The sequence below is a fragment of the Anolis carolinensis genome, chromosome 3 (assembly GCF_035594765.1).
Source record: "Anolis carolinensis isolate JA03-04 chromosome 3, rAnoCar3.1.pri, whole genome shotgun sequence".
NCBI lineage: Eukaryota > Metazoa > Chordata > Lepidosauria > Squamata > Dactyloidae > Anolis > Anolis carolinensis.
Genome location: NC_085843.1, coordinates 191,937,445 through 191,956,656, shown reverse-complemented (window position 1 = coordinate 191,956,656; position 19,212 = coordinate 191,937,445). Strand labels below are relative to the sequence as shown.

The window sequence follows — 19,212 nt, the reverse complement described above, 5'->3', positions numbered from 1 at the left end:
ACTTTAAATTCTATTGATAAAGCTCAAGACATAATTCCAAAGTGACACTTGTACTTGAACATTAATTGGGTCACAAAACTCCTCTTTATACTGCTACATTTATTTCTTAATTCTTGAAAAATTCATCCTCTGGGGGTTTGTATTCCCCTCTGGCAGTGACTTAAGCTGTCTAAGTTACTATTGCCCCTTCAGAATCTTTCCCTTTTAAAATTCTCCTCCCCATAGGGTCTTCTGGGTCGCTTGTTTCAGGTCTTCTCTCATATTACTCCATTTGTTCTTCTTCACTTTACCTCTACAAAAAGCTGTTTCAAGCAGAAACTAGACACTTTTAAAGTCTTTAGGAAGGTGATATATAATACAGTAGAGTCTCACTTATCCAACTTAACGGGCCGACAGAACGTTGGATAAGTGAATATGTTGGATAATAAGAAGGAATTAAGGAAAAGCCTATTAAACATCAAATTAGATTATGATTTTACAAATTAAGCACCAAAACATCATGTTTCACAACAAATTTGACAGAAAAAAGTCGTTCAATACGCAGTAATGCTATGTAGTAATTACTGTATTTACGAATTTAGCACCAAAACATCACAATGTATTGAAAACATTAACTACAAAAACATTGCCTACTAAAAGGCAGACTGTGTTGGATAATCCAGAATGTTGGATAAGTGAATGTTTGATAAGTGAGACTACTGTACATTGCACAATCAATCTGAAGCAATTTTATAAATTTTGTTTCTAATCTGATAATTCTCCGTATGTCATATTGATAGGATTGAGGTATCATAATGGACCTAGAATGGCTAAAACTAGTAAAAACTAGAGTAGGGCCCGAATCCTGTTTCATCTGTTTCTAAATAATTCCATACAAATGCACAAGCCTAGTAAAGACATACTAACAGTTCAAAGTATGGACAGAATGGATAAAGAATTTTGAGGAATGTCAATCAAGTTCATCTAAGTGTAAGGTATTTTACATAGGACTTTCTCTGGAGCACTTCTGGAGCACCTCTGGAATATTTTTAACTTCATCCAAATTCATGTGAGTCTGTCCCAGTCAATTACTAATTTCTTCATCTACTAATATAATTACTATATTAATTATATATATAACTAATTTCCTTCATCCCATCTGCTTACCCATTCCTCCAAATCTCTCATTTACTGTCTTAGCCATTTGCTTGGCTGTTTCTGCCATTCTATGAGCAGAGGGGATGGGGAAAGAAAGTCAGTCTGGAATGATCAAAAAATAATGGGTGCTCTTGTATAAATAATAACCATAATGTTTGGTTTTGTTGTGTATCTTCATCTCAGCTCGATAGTGTTTTCTTGCTAAGATTTATACAGAGGAGATTGCATTACCTCCCTCTAAGTCTACTGGAGTAAGTGGTTTTCCATGGTGCAGGGATTCAAACTCTCATCTTCTGGAGCTATAGTCCAACACTGAAACTACTACACCATGCTGCCTGTCCTGTAGCTAAGCTATTCTCATGCATAAAGGGAAAGAAGCACTGGTTCCATTGAGTTGTGAGTAAACACAGTTCCAAAGCAAAAGATGCATAGGGGTTTTTTTTTAACAGGTGATTCCCTCCACAAAGTTATCAGCAAGAAAGTTAAAAGGAAATATGCCAAGGCTAGCATCTTGTGTTATTAACAAATACAAGCAGAGAATGGAACCCTAACTTATTTTACTGCCAGCAACACAGATACCCAGAGCTTAAATGTATCTGTTATCAAGGAGATAAACGAAAATTGGATTAAGGTCTATTGGCCTTCTTTTCATTTTGAGCTAAAACTCTTAAGCCACCTGGATGTCTATTTCTTGAACTTATCAGGCTTTTAAAATGGGCCACTGGCTGTTTTCGCGTCAGGAATATCACATTATGCCATCTCTGTTAAATCAGAAATTTTTATGATGTGCTGAAGCCTCCACGCATCACAGGCCAACAGTTGCTAATAGTTTCTGCTGGTAGAATATATAGAGATGAATGAAGCTGAAGATATGACTAGAAAATTGGATAGTGACATTGTGTAAAAGCCGAGATATGTGAAACACACACACACACACACACACACACACACACACACACACACATATATATATGAGTCTCACATATCTCGGCTAAGAGATACATATCTCAGAAAGTTCTTCCTTTTTGGAAGTATCAGATATGTTTGATATTAGCTTGATAGTAGCTATTGGTTGCATTGTTAGCATCCAAGGCTCAATAAGAAACCAAATTATTTGCTACTGAAATAAGAATTACAACACTAGGATATTCAAAATCCCACATTCATGTTCATTTTATTGGTGCATTACAGCATTTACATTTCCTTCACATAAGAACATAAAAGTAAAAAGACACTGATCCACAAAGATGCTTTTTCCTCACCAGTTCACCCTTTAATTGCAGCTTCTCTGGATTCCTGCTTAGATTTTACATCATTACATCCTCTGTAAGGTTTAATTACATTAAAATAAACACTTTTACATGGTTTACTTTATAACTCCCAGTGTAATCGCCTCAGTTAAAAGCACTTCATTTTTTTTTACTGTACTGCTAAAATCCCTTTCAACCTTTTATTCAGCACTTACCATATTTTTGTGGCATTGGATAATACTTTATTCTGGAAAATTATTATTTGGGAACCCATTTCAAAGCTGGCTTTGAACTGTATCAAGGGAAAGGGTGAAATACATGTATTGGGACTCGTTGAAAGATGAGATTTCATATATGTAAATCCTGTTCAGTAATTACAATGTCATAATCCTGGCTGAATGACATCATAATTATTCCAATTCATGTTTATAGTTGCTATACAATTACAGTGGCCAATACTGCTCCTCAAATACTTCCTTGCACATCTCGTAGCCCTGCCCCAGCACAGTCATTTCTGACACTCCAGAAAGCAGTGAGGCAAAGATGTGTCCAACCATCTTCTGGTCACAGGGCATACTAAGACACCCAGTTGCTACAGGATCCCAAGTGGACCCTGCTGTCTGTTACATTTCCCATAGACAGGAGAGGATTGGACACATCATTAATCATTGCTCCACCACCCAGCATCTTTTGGGGGGAGAGGATTGAAGCTTCAAAGGTAGGATTTTGGACATCAGAAGATGTCATAGGTACATCTCTATAACTGTCTCCCAGTTGCATAATTTCCCCCGTTTTAATAGTTATTTAATTTATATATCTTTCTTCTGATATGAGATCCAAAGTGTCTTCAAGTAGATTAAAACTAAGTATTTTTGGATCTGCTCTAATTCTTGTTGTGTGCCTTCCCATTGTTTCTCACTTATGGTAAGTAGAATGATCCTATCATGGGGTTTTCTTGACAAATTTTTTTCAAAGGAGAGGTTACCCTTGCTTTACTCTGGGGCTGAGAGGATGTGATTTGCCCAAGGTTGCCCAGTGGGTTTCCATGAAGAACTCTGGAAACCATGGGTTCAAACCCTGGTTTCCAAAGCTGTAGTCCAATGTTCTGTACCACACAATGTTGGCTCTCAAAGACTTGTGTTACTTATGGTGGCACCAAGGTGAATGTATCACAGATTTTTTTTTGTGGTAAAATTTGTTCAAAAGGGAGTTACCTTTGGCCTTCTCATAGGCTGAGAAAGTGTGACTTGCCCAAGATTAAGTAATGAGTTCCCATGACTGAGCAGAGATTTGAATCCTGATCTCCAGTGTTGGAGCCCAATGCTCAAACCATTTTAACATGGTAGCTCTCTCTGCTCCAATAGGAACTAACTATTGATTTTAGCCTTCAATCTTCAAGCTGTGATAAGAAAACAAGGAAATAAGCTTCACCCAAAGAAGAGAGAATGTTCCTAAGGGACAGTTGGTCATTAATAATAATTATATCTCAACACCATTATGTGAACTGAGCCTGAGTCTGAATGCTAGCAGCAAAGTGTCTACAATAAAATCAATATGTGGATGGGCTTGGTGGCATCATCTATACCTCCATAACTATTTTGAATGGCATTGCAAGCTACAAAAAAGAACTCATGGTGGCACAGAAGTCAGATGTTCTACATAATGAATAATGATACACAAACAGCTTACCATAGGAAGCTGCTTTTTGGCTTCTGAAGTGGAAATGGGTGGAGTTTGTTCATGTAAACAAGCTACTATTGGATTAATCACTTGATAGCAACCAACCTCCAAGTGATTAACCAGCAACTATGAAAGTTGCTTCAGTAAGCCCTTGTTAAAGACACAGTTTCAGGTTTAATTCTTTTACATAAATTCTAACTGAAGTGGGGACACATGTAGTAGGATCCATATAATATTCTCAGCTAATGGAAATTAATCATAGGGAAAGGCACACTTTTGAAGTATAATTCCATTCTCGATGAATTCAACTCATCAGGATACCTAAAGGCAAATGAGAGGCTAAATATCTAAGAAAGATTTTAAGCCAACATGTCTAAGAATAGCTTGTTCTTAAGGGGACATAAGGGAGAATTGGGAGAGAGAAACATGGCCAGCTCATGGATCACTCTGGAAAGGGCATAACTCCACAATGGTGAAGCACCTCCTTTGCTCAATTCATGATCCATTCTTGCCCGCGTCAAATACTTTTGGCATTTCACTGACAATCAACAGAGACTAACTACAGCAAGTATATTCTTACAACCCTCCAATGTTAGTTAGCACATATCACAATCTCAGGTTTGTGATGACGAACCTCACACACAGACAGATATTTGATTTTTTTTCTAAAAAGCAGAGCACCTCTCAAACAGAATTTATCCTGTAAGATTTTCTTTAAAATATATCATCTCAGTAGTAATAACAGTAACAGGAGAGATTTAAAAACTGCCAAAGTTATCGCATCACTGAGGACAATTATTCTATCATTTTCTAAGCTCACAAAAGTTTATGCAGCTTCAGCTATTGCATATTTATTAAAAAAGGCAAAATTTGATACCATGTTGGCACTGTATCCATTCATATCACTCCCCTCCACACTATTTCATCCACCCAGGTATCTTTTCCTATGCAATATTTTTGGATTACAAAGATTTCTTCCTCATTAAATTCTATAAGACTATTTCAATAATGTCTGACAAATATATGATACAATTTTAAGTATTCATTTTTATTTTCTGGAATAGATTCAACTTGCAAAAAGTTTGTCTACTTTTCCTTCTACTAAAATATCACAGTTATCAATCAGGAATAAAAATATACCCACCACCCCACTCCCAGACAAAAAAAAATATGCCCTGTTTTCAGAGAGACATAAATTTGTTGAATCACGGAACAGCTGATTCATAGGCCACCAGGCACATATTAGACATATGAATAGCCAGAACAGCAAACTCTTCCAGTGTAAAGCACCATAATAGATAGCACTGATCAAAGCTGCTTCCATTAGTCTTGTCAAGCCAAAAAGAAGAAAGAAGAAGCTCACTAACAGATTATTATATAGAACATCTTCTATGATATTATTTTCACACCATTTTATAAAAAGAAAAAAAGGAAATGCTGCTTTCTTCTTTTCACATTTTCACTGCAGGATAACACCTGCAAAAAAAACCTAATGGTGGCAGTTTCAAAAATAAAGATAACTAACATGGGTCTACCATGCATGGTTTTTCTGTTCCTGGCAAGGGTGACAAAGACTTCCGCCCATGCGCCACAGGCTGGGCTGCATGCAGGGGACACAACACAAGGCAGTTCTCAGGACAAGGACCTTGCATTCAGATAATAGGTCTGGGATAACGTGGGAACCAAAAGGGGGAAAAAACAGGGTTACAACTCCCCAAATTCCCTATCCAACACAGCCAGTGGTCATGCTGGGTGAGGAGTTCTAGGGATTATATTCTAAAACAGTAACTTTTCTGCACTCAGAAGAATCCACCATCCTATGCACCTCACAGGATAGCGGGTGATGACTTCAGGAAATTTTTGCAAAGAAATACAAGATCTAGAGAGGGATTTCTGGAACAGTTAAAATGATGCCCATTCTAAATAAGTGCAGTTTTGTTCTGGCAATGTATCATTACAGGTTCATGAACCCAAGGTGCAACCTCCTCCTTTACTTCTAAGGAAATATATCGATTTTTGCCCACTCTTTACTTCTTAAAAGATGGAATTCCAGCATTTGACTACTGAAGTGCCCAAAGCTATATATGAGTGGTATATTTCTACAGCGTCTTCTGGCAGTTTATCCTCTTTTCACATAGCATTTGATTTCTATAGTTAGCAAGTATGCTACCAGCAACTTCCCCTCATGTACACATATGTTGTAATTTTCCTGCAATCCAGTTGTGATGCTTAGAATCAACACTGCAGATGCAGAGCAGACAAAAATTGAAACAACAAAAATTGCAAAGTTAATATAGTGCTGAGAGGGAGGGGAGACAAGCAAAATGGGTTTGCCAATACTTTAGCACATCAAGAGAAACTGTTTAAAAGGTATGGTGGTAGCTCATGTACACACATTAAAAGGGTTCTTTTCATCTTCACACTTCTGAATATTCTGGACCAAGTGTTGTTTTTTAAAAGGATTGTGGCTGGCTGTTTCTAAACCAGTTGCTTGGCCTCAAAGTAAATTTCTACAAAGCTCTCAAGGAAGGAAAAACATACACACTAACTTGTTAATACACAAGTCCAAGTGATCCTTTCAATATATGTTATTGCTGGCTGACAGCTTCGACAGCTTTGCATAAGCTTGCTGTCAACGCCTTTTTGGGGAATGACTTATGCCTATAATCTTGGCATTCCCCAGCTCTCAGGCTTTTGTATATTTAAAACCATTATTTTATTTCAGCTATCTCAGAATAACGCTGTCAAACATGATGGGCAGAACACAACAAACATTCACACAACCAGCAGATAAACAGAAGGTTGTTGTAATTGCATACCAACTGATGAGATACAAAAGGAAATAAAGCCTTTTTATACATGTTGAAGGTCTTCAGGGATGGCAGGAACGGAGTCAATTTCAGTTCAGAATGTTTGTCACTTCTTAGCAGAAGATATTTACATCCTCTTTGTAGTCCATCTGGTCCATAGGAGTAAAAATTGGTCCTGGTCCATGCCCATATTCTTGCTCAGTTTCAGGTTCCTGGGTGCTCTTAGACAAGTCATTCTCTTCCAGCCTCTGCCACCCATCTATAAAATGGGAATAATAGTGACTGACCTTGCAGGGCTGTTGCAAGTATGAATGAGCTATGGATTTGTAACCCATTAAAAGTGCTATACAGAGATTAGTAGTAATTAATGACATCTCAATGGTTTGAGCTCTGTCTTTACCCCCCGTAAATAATATTTGTGTTGGTTAGAAACATTCTGTCTGTGAGTTTATTTATGTAAGGTTTGTATGAAAAAGAAGGGAAGGGGAAATCTAAGAAGAACAAAAGTTTAAAAATAAGAGTGCAAAAAGACATTCTGTGAAAGGAAAGAGAGTATGGCAGAATCACAGCTTTTAAAGAGACATTAATTATGCAGAGAAACCAGTTTGGATTGGCGGAATGTATGAAAGGGCTAATAGTTCATCCTGCATGTGTATTAGTCATACTGGACCTTCTGTTATCCCTTCTAGTGGCAGGCTGGTGGCATTATCTGTTGTAGGGATCTCTTCTTTCTTCAGTGATGTCTGGATTAGCAGGCTGACGTAAGGCTTGTGACAAGCCAGGTTGCCCAGTGGAGGATAGTGCTGTCTGTAGCAAATGTAGGCAAATACAAGGCCAATGACCCCTCCAACAAAAGCATCTAGGCATTGGGGGGGGGGGGGAGAGAAAAGACAACAAAAATAATACATTGTTGTTGAAATAACGAATGGGCAATGATCCAAAGTCACATATGTATTTCATAAATGAGAAAGAAAAAAGAAGTGAAAACAGAAGCTAGCTAACATGAAAAACTATAGTTTACTTTGAGAATAAGAGCACTTACTTCTCCTCTTCTGGCATAACCACAAAAATATATTGTGAGAAGTTAGCTGCAGTTTCACTTGCCACGCAAAATGTAAACTGTGTTTGATTCTGTTATTTTAAACAATCCATGGTCACAAATAATTGTATGTTATCTTATTTTATATAAACCATAATTATTTAGGAATAATAATAAAAAATAAACTTTATTTATATACTGCCCTATCTCCTCATGGGTGGTTTCCAACATAGGTTTTTTTTTTTTTCTCGTGTCAGTAGCGACTTGAGAAACTGCAAGTCGCTTCTGGTGTGAGAGAATTGGCCGTCTGCAAGGATGTTGCCCAGGGGACGCCCGGATGTTTTGATGTTTTTACCATCCTTGTGGGAGGCTTCTGTCATGTCCTCGCATGGAGCTGGAGCTGATAGAGGGAGCTCATCCACACTCTCCCCGGGTGGGATTCGAACCTGGCAGCCTTCAGGTCAGCAACCCAACCTTCAAGTCACAAGGCTTTAACCCACTACACCACCGGAGGCTCATCCAACATAGTAAAGGAAACCATCAACAACTTAAAATCATACAAAAACTAAAACACAATACAATAATGAACCTAATGAACAAGCCTACCTGTATTTTATAATGTGTTTTATGAATACTGATGTCAGTCAATAATAATTTTTAACTGATTTATATTGCACTGTATAATTTTTATATATGTGTTTTATTGTAAGCCGCCCTGAGTCCCCTGTTGGGTGAGAAGGGTGGGATATAAATATTGTAATAATAATAATAATAATAATAATAATAATAATAATAATAATAATAATAATAATAAGTACACAAGACATACAAATCAATCAACCACAGAACTAAAAACTAGTACAAAATACTCCATCAATGGGCCAAGATACAGTGATCAGGAATCATAGATTGTTGGATATGAATAACCCAAATTGTCATGAAAGGAAATAAAATCTTCTGAACTCTTCCTTGCATCTATATTGAAGGGTGTGAGCAGAGTGAGGGAACAGGGTTTGCTCTCTTTGACTGGATATGAAGGAGTTTGTCTTTTAGCTCCATTTCGTTAAGGTTCCCCATGACCCATGAAAGTAACAACTAGATCACAAGCAGATGTGCCTATACAGATGTGTTTTAACCTATCAGTATGTCTGAAGCAAAGTGAACTTTCTGTCACTCTTGTTTTAATACCAGGAAGTTCTTCCTATTTCTCAGTTTACCAGTTTTGTCCTGCTTCAATGCAGATATGCGCTAAGTTTGGTTGCAACCAGAGTCCTTGGACAGTTTTTAGGGCTTCAGAACTCTGGTATAACCCATTGATGATATCTCTCCCAAGTAATTTTATAAAAAAGATATTTGTCTCAGTGTCCAAAATAGTACTGGGTGACTAGGTATAGCATCCCTTTGAAATAGTTTAGCTTTCTGAACAGCTTAGCTTTGTTCCGGGACAGAAAGTGCTCAAAAACTGTCTGCTATAGTTATGCACCATAGTTTTGGGGGTGATATATATAAATCCTAATGTATGTTTTTGGTGAGGGTGGTGGTTGGAAGCCTAGTGATTCTATGAATCTATTCTTTTCTGCCAAGACCCTGGACAAATCTTCTTCTCTGAGGTAAAAAAACTTTCCTATGCAGAGGTGATCCAAACAATCCTATCTATCAAGTGATCAGAGGATTGCAACTGTAGAGAAGAATACTAAGCATTTTATCAAGCAATGAGCACACAGAGCCAAAACAAAACATGTTCTATTGTATTATGTTTTCTGAATTGATGCTGAAGAACGTTAGCCTGTCTCTGAACAAAACACATTTCTTCCACCTTGATTTAACTTTGCCACAATTATCTTCTCTGCAATCACATGAGAGACATCAGTTCCTTATTAGTACGTTTAATGTCTTGGTTTTATTGTCTCAAGACATTAGTACAACATGTCTTGCATCTTTAAAACAAAACTTAATAGCAGATTTCCACAGCAAATTACAAGGAAAATCAATTAAAACACATCATATCATGTTTATGGTCTCTTCCCTCAGCCTTTTAGGAGTTCCTGAAGAAAACTATGTACAGTGCTGTTTCATGATATAATCCTTGTTATTGGTATCATTTTCTATTCAGACTATTTAGCATTTTGAACGTCTGCATCCCTTATCAAATAAACATTCTAAAAAGATCTAACAAGCGTAAGCAAACATTGAAGATCCTATGGTACCCAAGAGCTCTGTATGCATCTCAGGTTGTCACTGACAAAATCATATATGAATATGAAAGAGCAAGCCCAGCATGGTGAGAGAACATTTCCATCTATATCAATTGCCTAAATCACTGCCGCATTAACAGCAGTCTGCTTTGCGCAATGGGGATTTCTTCCTCACCCCTCTTCTGTGAAGCCTTCCATACCACCATAAAACACCCACAGTGCCCGTGCAAAGAAGAGCAAATTAGGGAATCAGAAATCTGCTCTTTGATCACAGGTTTCATGTGCCGCATCAAACTTTGTTCTACTCTGATAACTCTAAAGTCTAATTTAACTATTTACATTTGCAAGTGACAGGTGCTCTAAGCTTACCTAGGCACTGGATTATGCTGGGATTTCAGGATAAATTTATTCAAAGCTAATGTATAATGACAAGACCAGAACATTAAAATTATTTTTGTATTACAGCTCCCAGAATCCCCAACCAGGATAGACAATGGTTGCGCTATCAAGGAATTTTGGAAATTATTAAAGTCACTTTTTCAAATGCTGCATCTAACAAGCCACTTTTAAGTATTTTATAAATTAAAACTTACAGCTTTATTCATAACAGTATTTACACATCAGCTGCTTGGTAGGTAACTGAAAGCAGGGCTGTAGCCAAGGGGGGAGGGGTTAGGGGTTCAATTCCCCCCCCCAAAAAAAATTCATGTTTAACTGATTAAGCAAATCCCCATGAGTGTCCACTGAAGTTTATCAATGGAGCCTGATTTCTAAATTATTTTGTGTTATAAAACTATTCTTCATGATTGACTAAAAAAATGTTTCACCATCCCCCTCCCCTGAAATTTTTTTTCTGGCTATGGCCCTGATTGAAAGGCCTTCAAACAGTTGAGGCAACAACAATAACATAGGAAACTTCCTTCTATATAGGCTTTTGGATTAGTTCCAGGACCCCTCCCCCAATTGATACTAAAATGCATGGATCATCAAGTTGCATTATTTACAACGGCATAGTAAAATGAAGACGGTTATATAAAATGGGAAAATCAATGTGTGTTTTTTGGATTTTTAAAAAAATTAAGCCATGGAAGGTTGAATCCATGAATAGAGAGGGTGGACAGTACTAACTATCTTATCAAAAAGGCCAGGTTTCCGGCGAGGAAAGTGGGAACAGCAGGGTGAATCTATCGCGCTGTGCGCAGCTCCCTCTCTGTGATGCTTTCCCTATCACATGAGGAAAGAATTACCCTCATGTGGAGGCCTCAAGCTTGCTCCACTGGAGTCACTGGATGGCCCATGAGGTCTCTTCCAACTCTACTATTCTATGATTCTATGACAACATGGGAACCCTCCCGTGTTGTGGAGAAAGTTTCTAGTGACGCTTTTACCCCGATTGGGGTCTAAGCCACAGGCAACGGCATCTGGTGGCTGCCATGGGACTCTGTCCCTGAAGCTAGTTCTAAGCATCTTAGGATGCTTATTTTGAGCCATGTGATGAGGTAATAAGTCAGATCATTTCTCCATCTGCCCTACCAGTGATTTCTTCCTTGTTCTCCCTGAAGATGCCTGATGGCTTTGCCTCCAAAAATCAGCAAGGTAACCGAACTTCTGAAATCAGATTCAAATGATATTGTAGGAAGCATTTATATTCTGCTTCAAAAACAGCACCTCAAGGCCAAAATGCAAGTACGAGGCGCAGTGAAGTATGTAGGTGAGGACTTTTCCCTTCCTAGTGCAATAAGAACTAAAATGTCCTACACACACATATGTACACCTAGAATATTTAAATGCTCTCACTAGCTCCCATGTTTTTCTAAGTCATGTCAACAGGGTGTATATGATCTTAGTTTGTGCCACAATGAAGTTGCATCTACACTGTAGATTTTATGCAGTTTGACACCACGTTAACTGCTACTGCCTAATGCTACGGAATCTTAGGAGCTGTAGTTTTACTAGGTTTTTAGCCTTCTCTGCCAAAGAATGCTAGTGCCTCACCAAGCGACAAGACCCAGCCACATTTTGTAAGAAGAATTTTTTAGCACAATACTACTACTACTACTGCTACTACTACTACTACCACTACTCATCATCATCATCGTCGTCATCATCTTACAGATTGAATTGCAAAGACTCTGGCACAAGCCAGTCAAGGTGGTCCCAGTGGTGATTGGCACACTGGGTGCAGTGCCTAAAGACTTTGGCCAGCACTTAAAACACAATCGGCGTTGACAAAATTACCATCTGCCAGCTGCAGAAGGCCACCTTACTGGGATCTGCACGCATTATTCGCTGATACATCACACAGTCCTAGACACTTGGGAAGTGTCCGACGTCTGATCTAATATAACAGCCAGCAGACTGTCTGCTGTGGACTCAACTTGTTGTGTTTCAAATAACAAAATCTTTATTTCTATCCTGCCCTATCTTCCCGAAGGGACTCAGGGTGGATAAAAGACAAGGAGCTTGCAGCAACTCACAACTGAAGCAGGAAACTAATTGACCTATCATGTATTTCCCTAGATCAAAAGGGAGATAAAAATATCATATTTTAACACCCCAAATGATCATATAAAAGGAAACTGTAGCAATGTGTTAGCTATTTACATACATTTTGAAATATCTGAATGTGTGAACTACAGCATTTTTCCTGGGGAAAGCACAGATTTTTTTTAAATGACTTTAAAAAATAAATTATAGCATTTCTGCAGCAGACAAACACAGTGCTGAAAGTATTGGCATTGTAGAGTCTTTACATTCCACTGACAGAAATCCAATAGTAGGAGACTGGTTATCTGAAAGAATAAAGCAAATAAATGATGCATTAAACTGTCTCCCTGATCACATCTTCCTCCCTTTCAAGATTCCTAATTTATCCTCACTTGTAAAACATACAGCATTCTGGGACACTGAAACAAGAGCTTTCGGAAATCTCTTGTTTTTGACTTGTCTTGACAACTTCACACCTTGTTTCAGTATTTGTTATACAGGTAGGAGTATGATATATCTAAAATGTTTGGGACCAGAAGTGTTTTGAATTTCAGATTTTTTGGTGGTGGTGGGGAGCTTTTGGAATATTTGTGTGTGTATACATAATAATATATTTTGGAGATGGTATCCATGCTTAAACACAAAATTCATATATATTTCATATACCTTATGGATATATCCTGAAGGTAATTTTATGCACAATATTTTAATATTTTTGTTTATGAAACAACTGTACATTTAATCATCAGTAAGCAAAGCTCTCACTATCACAGCTGCCCATATAGACAATTTTGAAGTATTTCTGCTTTCCGGATAAGGGATGCTCAACCTGAACTAGCACTTGGGTAATAGAGAAGGGAACACTTGTGAAACTTGGGCTTCTTTATCGCCCAAGAACAAAGGACAGCATAATCATATCAGAAAGTGGTTAAAATACCAAAGTTAACTATGCTCTATGCACTGTTGTGTAATGATTTATAATATATGTCTGAAAGGTGCCTAGCAATATTATGCCTTTTTATTGCATGAGGTCATAATTTTTAGCTAAAAGGTTCCTAATGATATCATGACTTTTGATTATTGAATGGATTGAGATTGGTGAGGCTGCTCCATCAAAGACAGATAGATGGTAATTTCTTGAATCTAAATGAGATATTTGAAGAATAATCTTCTCTAACATCAAGCAGCCTTTTCAGTTATAGCACCCCAACTCTGGAAGTCTCTCCTGAGGGAGGTTTGCCTGGAACAGATTCTGATTTCTGTTAATGCATCAAGAAAAAAAAACATCTTCATACTCTCAAGATTTTAGTCTCTGATGGATTTTCAGTTAGTGAAAGGTGAGAATTGCTTTCAATGTCAGGGAATTCTCCTGGCTACACCAAGTCTCTTAAGAGCTATTATGATGCCAAAAGGTCTGAGGGTGACCGTAATGGAAATGACACTAGAGCCATGCTGAAATCAAAGAATCTGGGGAAAATTTTAGAAGCTGCAGAGTCATTAAGTTCGTAGGAATCTCAAGGAAAAGCAAATTAAATATAAATAGGATCCTCAGACTCACTGGCACTTTCTACTAATAGTAATAACAACCTGAAATGTAAGGAAGATTCAACACAAATTGTGTTTATCTAATGCTTGTTTGGTTATCTCCTCTTCCAACCATGAAAAGGCCTTTGAACTCCTTGGAACCATCGCAAAAAAGTATGTTCTTTGGAAGGTTTCTCTCTTCTTCCACCAAAGAAAAATAGTGCAAAAGAAATAGGACCGGGCTGTGGCGCAGGCTGGAAAGCAAGCCAGCTGCAACAAATCAACAAATTACTCTGACCAAGAGGTCATGAGTTCGAGGCCAGCCCGGTGCCTGCGTCTTGTCTCTGTCTCTGTTCTATGTCATGGCATTGAATGTTTGCCTTTATGTGTGCAATGTGATCCGCCCTGAGTCCCCTTCAGGGTGAGAAGGGCGGAATATAAATGCTGTAAATAAATAAATAAATAAATAAATATTGCTGTCCTGATTTCAAGGCTGACTCTTAGTGGCCCTTTTATCCAATGGAATTATTTCTGGGCATCTTAGTGAAAAAATAAATTGCACTATTTTCAGAAACAAAAAAGCCCTCAACTTGTTAAAATTATTACTTTCCTGCTTGAAATTCATAATGCTGGAAGTTCAGTTGTGCTTATTCACCAATAGCCATGTCAAAAATATTGCATTAGAGCTGAAAGAAGCTTACAATATTAATTCTATCACACTTATCTATGACTTTTCAATGCTACCCTTTTTCTCTTAACTTGCAATACCTATGCCCCATAAAAAAAAACATAGTTGATGTCTCTTGCTGGTTCCCCATTGGGCAGTTTAGGCTCTTATCGCAAAGCCACCTCAAAGGTAATTCAACACAATTGCCTGTCACCTCAGCATAAAAGAGGATGGCTGAGCCTGTAGGAATATTTTATTGAACGTTTTAGTATCCTCATTCAGGTTGTGGTTGTTTCAGATGTGTTAAGGTCACTTGCAGAAAAACATGTCATTAATGAAATCCAAATGTTCTTTCTCTTAAGAAAAAAAAGAGAATTTTTCCAGTTCTACCTCCTTAAACTTCAAAGACAAGCGTATTCAGCTGTAATGGACACAGCAGTAATCTCTTTGGGTACTGTCTATTTTGACCATACAGTGAATGTTACTGCAATTATCTGCCTCACAGCACACATTTCATTCCATGAAATGCTTTGGGGATAGGATACATCAAAAGTTGCCAACAGACCAAAGTTTGGATTAGTTCCCTTCCATCTTTAACACATGGACATATGCTTTTTTCACATAAAAATTAACACAAAAATTTGGGACTATACTGCATATTACACGGAAAAAAGATTATCACAGCATGAGATGAATTTGACTCTCATGGATGAGGAATGGCTGTCAGCTCCTGACCTCTCCGTCCTTCTCATTGCCAGTAACATCAGTGAAAGGTGCACCTACCTGCTGTTGAGCTTCCTGATTCCATGCCACACAACTGGCAAAGAAGCCATGATCCATGTTGATTCTGGCAGCCAATATGATGAGGCCCTTAGTTTATTTTCACTCCAATTTATATTAAAATCAGTACAGGAGGATTGGAGATATGAGAAGTCACCCCATTGGGAAATAAGCATCACTGAACTTAATGTGATCTATTTTTCAGTAGATGTTCATAGAGTTATATCATATGTTTGTAATTCAAAGACAGAGTTAGGACAAAAAAAATTACCTCTGGACTCTCTCACACTTTGGAAATGAATTAGAAATTGTTTGGATACAATGGCCTGAATCCTATTAGTTCAAACTGTAGCAGATGCACTGAATCAATGCACTGTTCAACAACTGATTGTGTGATTCTGCTCACTAGAGGATTAGGTTTCAGACCACAAAGGACAATGTTCGCACAATAATTTACCTACTTTTGTCTGTGGGGGGAGGGGGGAAGGATTGTTTGGCTTTTGGGATGCACCATGAGGAGGTCCATATGGATCTGAAACTCATCAACCTCCTCAATCCATTAATATCCAGGAAAAAGGGAGATTGCTGTTCTGCTGTATAAAACTGATTTGGGGAGCCCAACCTCAAACAACCGAAACCTGCATCCAACTGACTGGAAGCAATCAGAACATCATGCACCAAAATAGCCCTCTGATCTTCCAAGCATGCATTCTCTTGACTTATGCCACTGCACAAAACCTAATGAAAAGAAAACCACTATAACAGACAATAAACAACAACAATTAATGTAAGGAAAAGGCTGCCATGCTCACCTTGCCAGTGATGCTTGTAATCGCACATGCGTGATAGAGCAATCATCATGGCACAATAGAGAGGTAGAATTGCTGCACACAGCCGCCAGCTTTTCCCACGACCTTTTTCAGTGAAGCAGTGCAACTTCCCCGCCAAGTAGAAGGTGGTAAAGCCAAGGCCTGAAAATGCAACTGCCAAAGGAAAAAGAAAATGCAGAACCAGGTAGTGAACAAGAGTTAGCAAAATCAAAGAAGTCACTTATAGGAATATCCATATGGAAATCCAATTCCCTTTCTCCGGGGAAGCAGTTGCTCAGGAAATTAAGTGTTCACAGCATGCCATTTAATGACTACTTCTGCCCAGACAATTCACTGTAATTACAAAATTAAAAAGCAAAAGCACCCATCCTCCACTAATGGCATTTCACAAAATGAGGCACATGTTAGAACCTGAAATGGGTGAAATCCTCAGTGGTAAAGACTCTTGCTAATACTGGAGCCACAAATTCCCAAATCTTCAATATTTAAGTAAACAATTGACAGATCCTAAACCTATCCCTAATTTATTGTTTTTGTTGTTTGTTTCATATCATAGAATCATAGAGTTGGAAGAGACCTCATGGGCCATCCAATCCAACCTCCTGCCAAGAAGCATTATCTCCAGACTTTGACAAAACTCCTTTCAGATCATCCATATCCATCTCAAAACCATTGTTTGCTTGAGCATATATCAAATTATGTCCTTCACAAAAAAACAAAACAAACCCTACATAAGCACCTTTCCTGGAAGGAAAAATGCAATCATAATACAGTATGCTGAACAACTAGCAGTTCACTACTTCCTCAAGACCTCCAAATTGCCGGAGGAGCATGGCAAAGCGGGGCATATGGTGGTGGTTTCCCAACACCCAGCGGCAAACCAGAGTGCTGCTGAGAGCTGCTGCCAAAGGTATTATGAGGTGGTTAGTGAGAGTAATCTACCCTTGGAAGGGAAATTCACTCCTAGAAGAATTATCATGGAGAAAAGGTGTCTCAGCTAAAGCTTTATCACCAATCATTGTGGAGCCCCCGATGGTGTAGTGGACTAAAGCCTCATGACTTGAAGGTTGGGTTGCTGACCTGAGAGCTGCCAGGTTAGAATCCCACCAGGGGAGAGTGCAGATGAGCTCCCTCTATCAGCTCCAGCTCCATGCGGGAACATGAGAGAAGCCTCTCACAAGGATGGTAAAAACATCAAAACATCCGGGCGTCCCCTGGGCAACGTCCTTGCAGACAATCATTGTTTCCAAAACAAGCCACATTTTTCAAAATCAAATTGTCACAGGGACAGAAAGTGAGGTGAAATCTTCTGAACAGGGGCACAAACGGCAAAATAAACATCACATGGGTGTTAACCCTTCCCCGTACTATCCAAAGCTTATATGGCTGGAGTTACACTTGAAAAATGTACCTGTTCCAACTTACATACAAATTGAACTTAACAACAAACTTCCAGAACCTATCTTGTTCTTAATTTGTTGACTGCCAGTACTTGATTTCAGACAAAATGCAATGCTAGCATTGCAATGTGTGCTCTCAGCATAAATCATACAATAATTCATGACTTTCAAATCAAAGGGAGTTCTGAGAGATGGCAAGACAAGCACAACCATTTTTATGTAATAGAGTCCAATCCCCCCACAAAGGGGAGCAAAAAGGAAATAAATAATGCAGTCTCTTACCTGATACAAAGCCCATGCCATTTGATAGTTCAAGAGAACACAATGGGTAAGTAGAATTAATATTTACACCCACACAATGTAGGGCATCAGGGGAGGATCCTTTGTTTATTAAAGGTTTTTGTAGTACAACTCCCATTATCCCCAGCATTGGTCATGCTGGTTTGGGCTGATAAGGGATGTTGTTCAACAAAGCAAAGTGATTTTAATGGAATAGCCACTTGCATTAACTTAAACAGAAAGATCTAATTAAAATCAATTTCATATCCAATAACTGATTCATTTGTTTTCTAAAATCTTGCCACAGGCCTTCATATGTCCCACTGTACATACTTTCCCACACTAATTGAAAAATGTAATTACTTCCATGTTTTGAAGATGAAATAACTTTATATCTTTCTTCCTTCCTTTTGTTCTCTCTTTTCTCTCACCACCACCCCCTCATTTGGCAGTTTGAAGCCTGAAAACTATTATGCACAATTAACAATGAGCTGCCTTTCATCTTTAATCACACCAACAGATCTCCTCTTTTAAACAAAAACAACACACTGCATTGAATACTGTGTTCTGATTTAAGTTGGGAAGTCAAATAAGGTTTTTGTTTGTTTGTTTTTTTGTAATCAGGCTAAACTAAGTTCATCCAGCCAACACTGTTTTAAAACTACTCTTGTAAGAAACACATCTCAGATAAGTGGTCCAGAAGTCATGTTAAGATCTGTTTCACAGGAAGGAAAAGGAAGCGTATTAAACTTTCAAAATTAATCCTCAAAATAAGAGGACTGTGGCACTTTGGGGTGGCGTTCCATGATGTACTCCTTCTTCTGGTGAATAGTCTCCTAAGCAGAATATGTCTAGTTTGGGATAATTGAAAATGGCTACCTTTTGCATGTGAGCTTAATTTCTTAGTATCATGGAACCAATATGTTATGCTGCAGGCACTATGTTGGACCTGAACTAGACAAAGGTTTATTTCTCTGCTAGCCTATGGCTAACACCTAGTCTTTGCCATTTTTCTTCAAAATATTTTGCTAAGTTGTTCCAAAGAGAAGCATGTTTGTTCTATGCCATCCCAAACAAGGAGGACAATAATTTGGACAACTCACACATCATGATCGAGAAAAATCCTTATGATAG

At 38.2% G+C, this 19,212-nt stretch overlaps 1 protein-coding gene across 2 annotated transcripts in view; it reads right to left on the bottom strand.

Moving 5' to 3' along the window:
- Positions 1-2,285: 2,285 nt before the first annotated feature.
- Positions 2,286-19,212, bottom strand: part of plpp4 (phospholipid phosphatase 4) — a 166,932-nt gene continuing 150,005 nt past the window's right edge. For both annotated transcript variants that reach the window (XM_008106787.3, XM_016992244.2), the window contains exons 6-8: positions 16,382-16,552; positions 7,548-7,736; positions 2,286-7,136 (exon numbers count right to left, since the gene is read on the bottom strand). In XM_008106787.3, the coding sequence (XP_008104994.1) occupies positions 6,991-7,136; positions 7,548-7,736; positions 16,382-16,552 (506 nt within the window). In that variant the 3' untranslated portion in view covers positions 2,286-6,990. The remainder of the gene's footprint in view (positions 7,137-7,547; positions 7,737-16,381; positions 16,553-19,212) is intronic.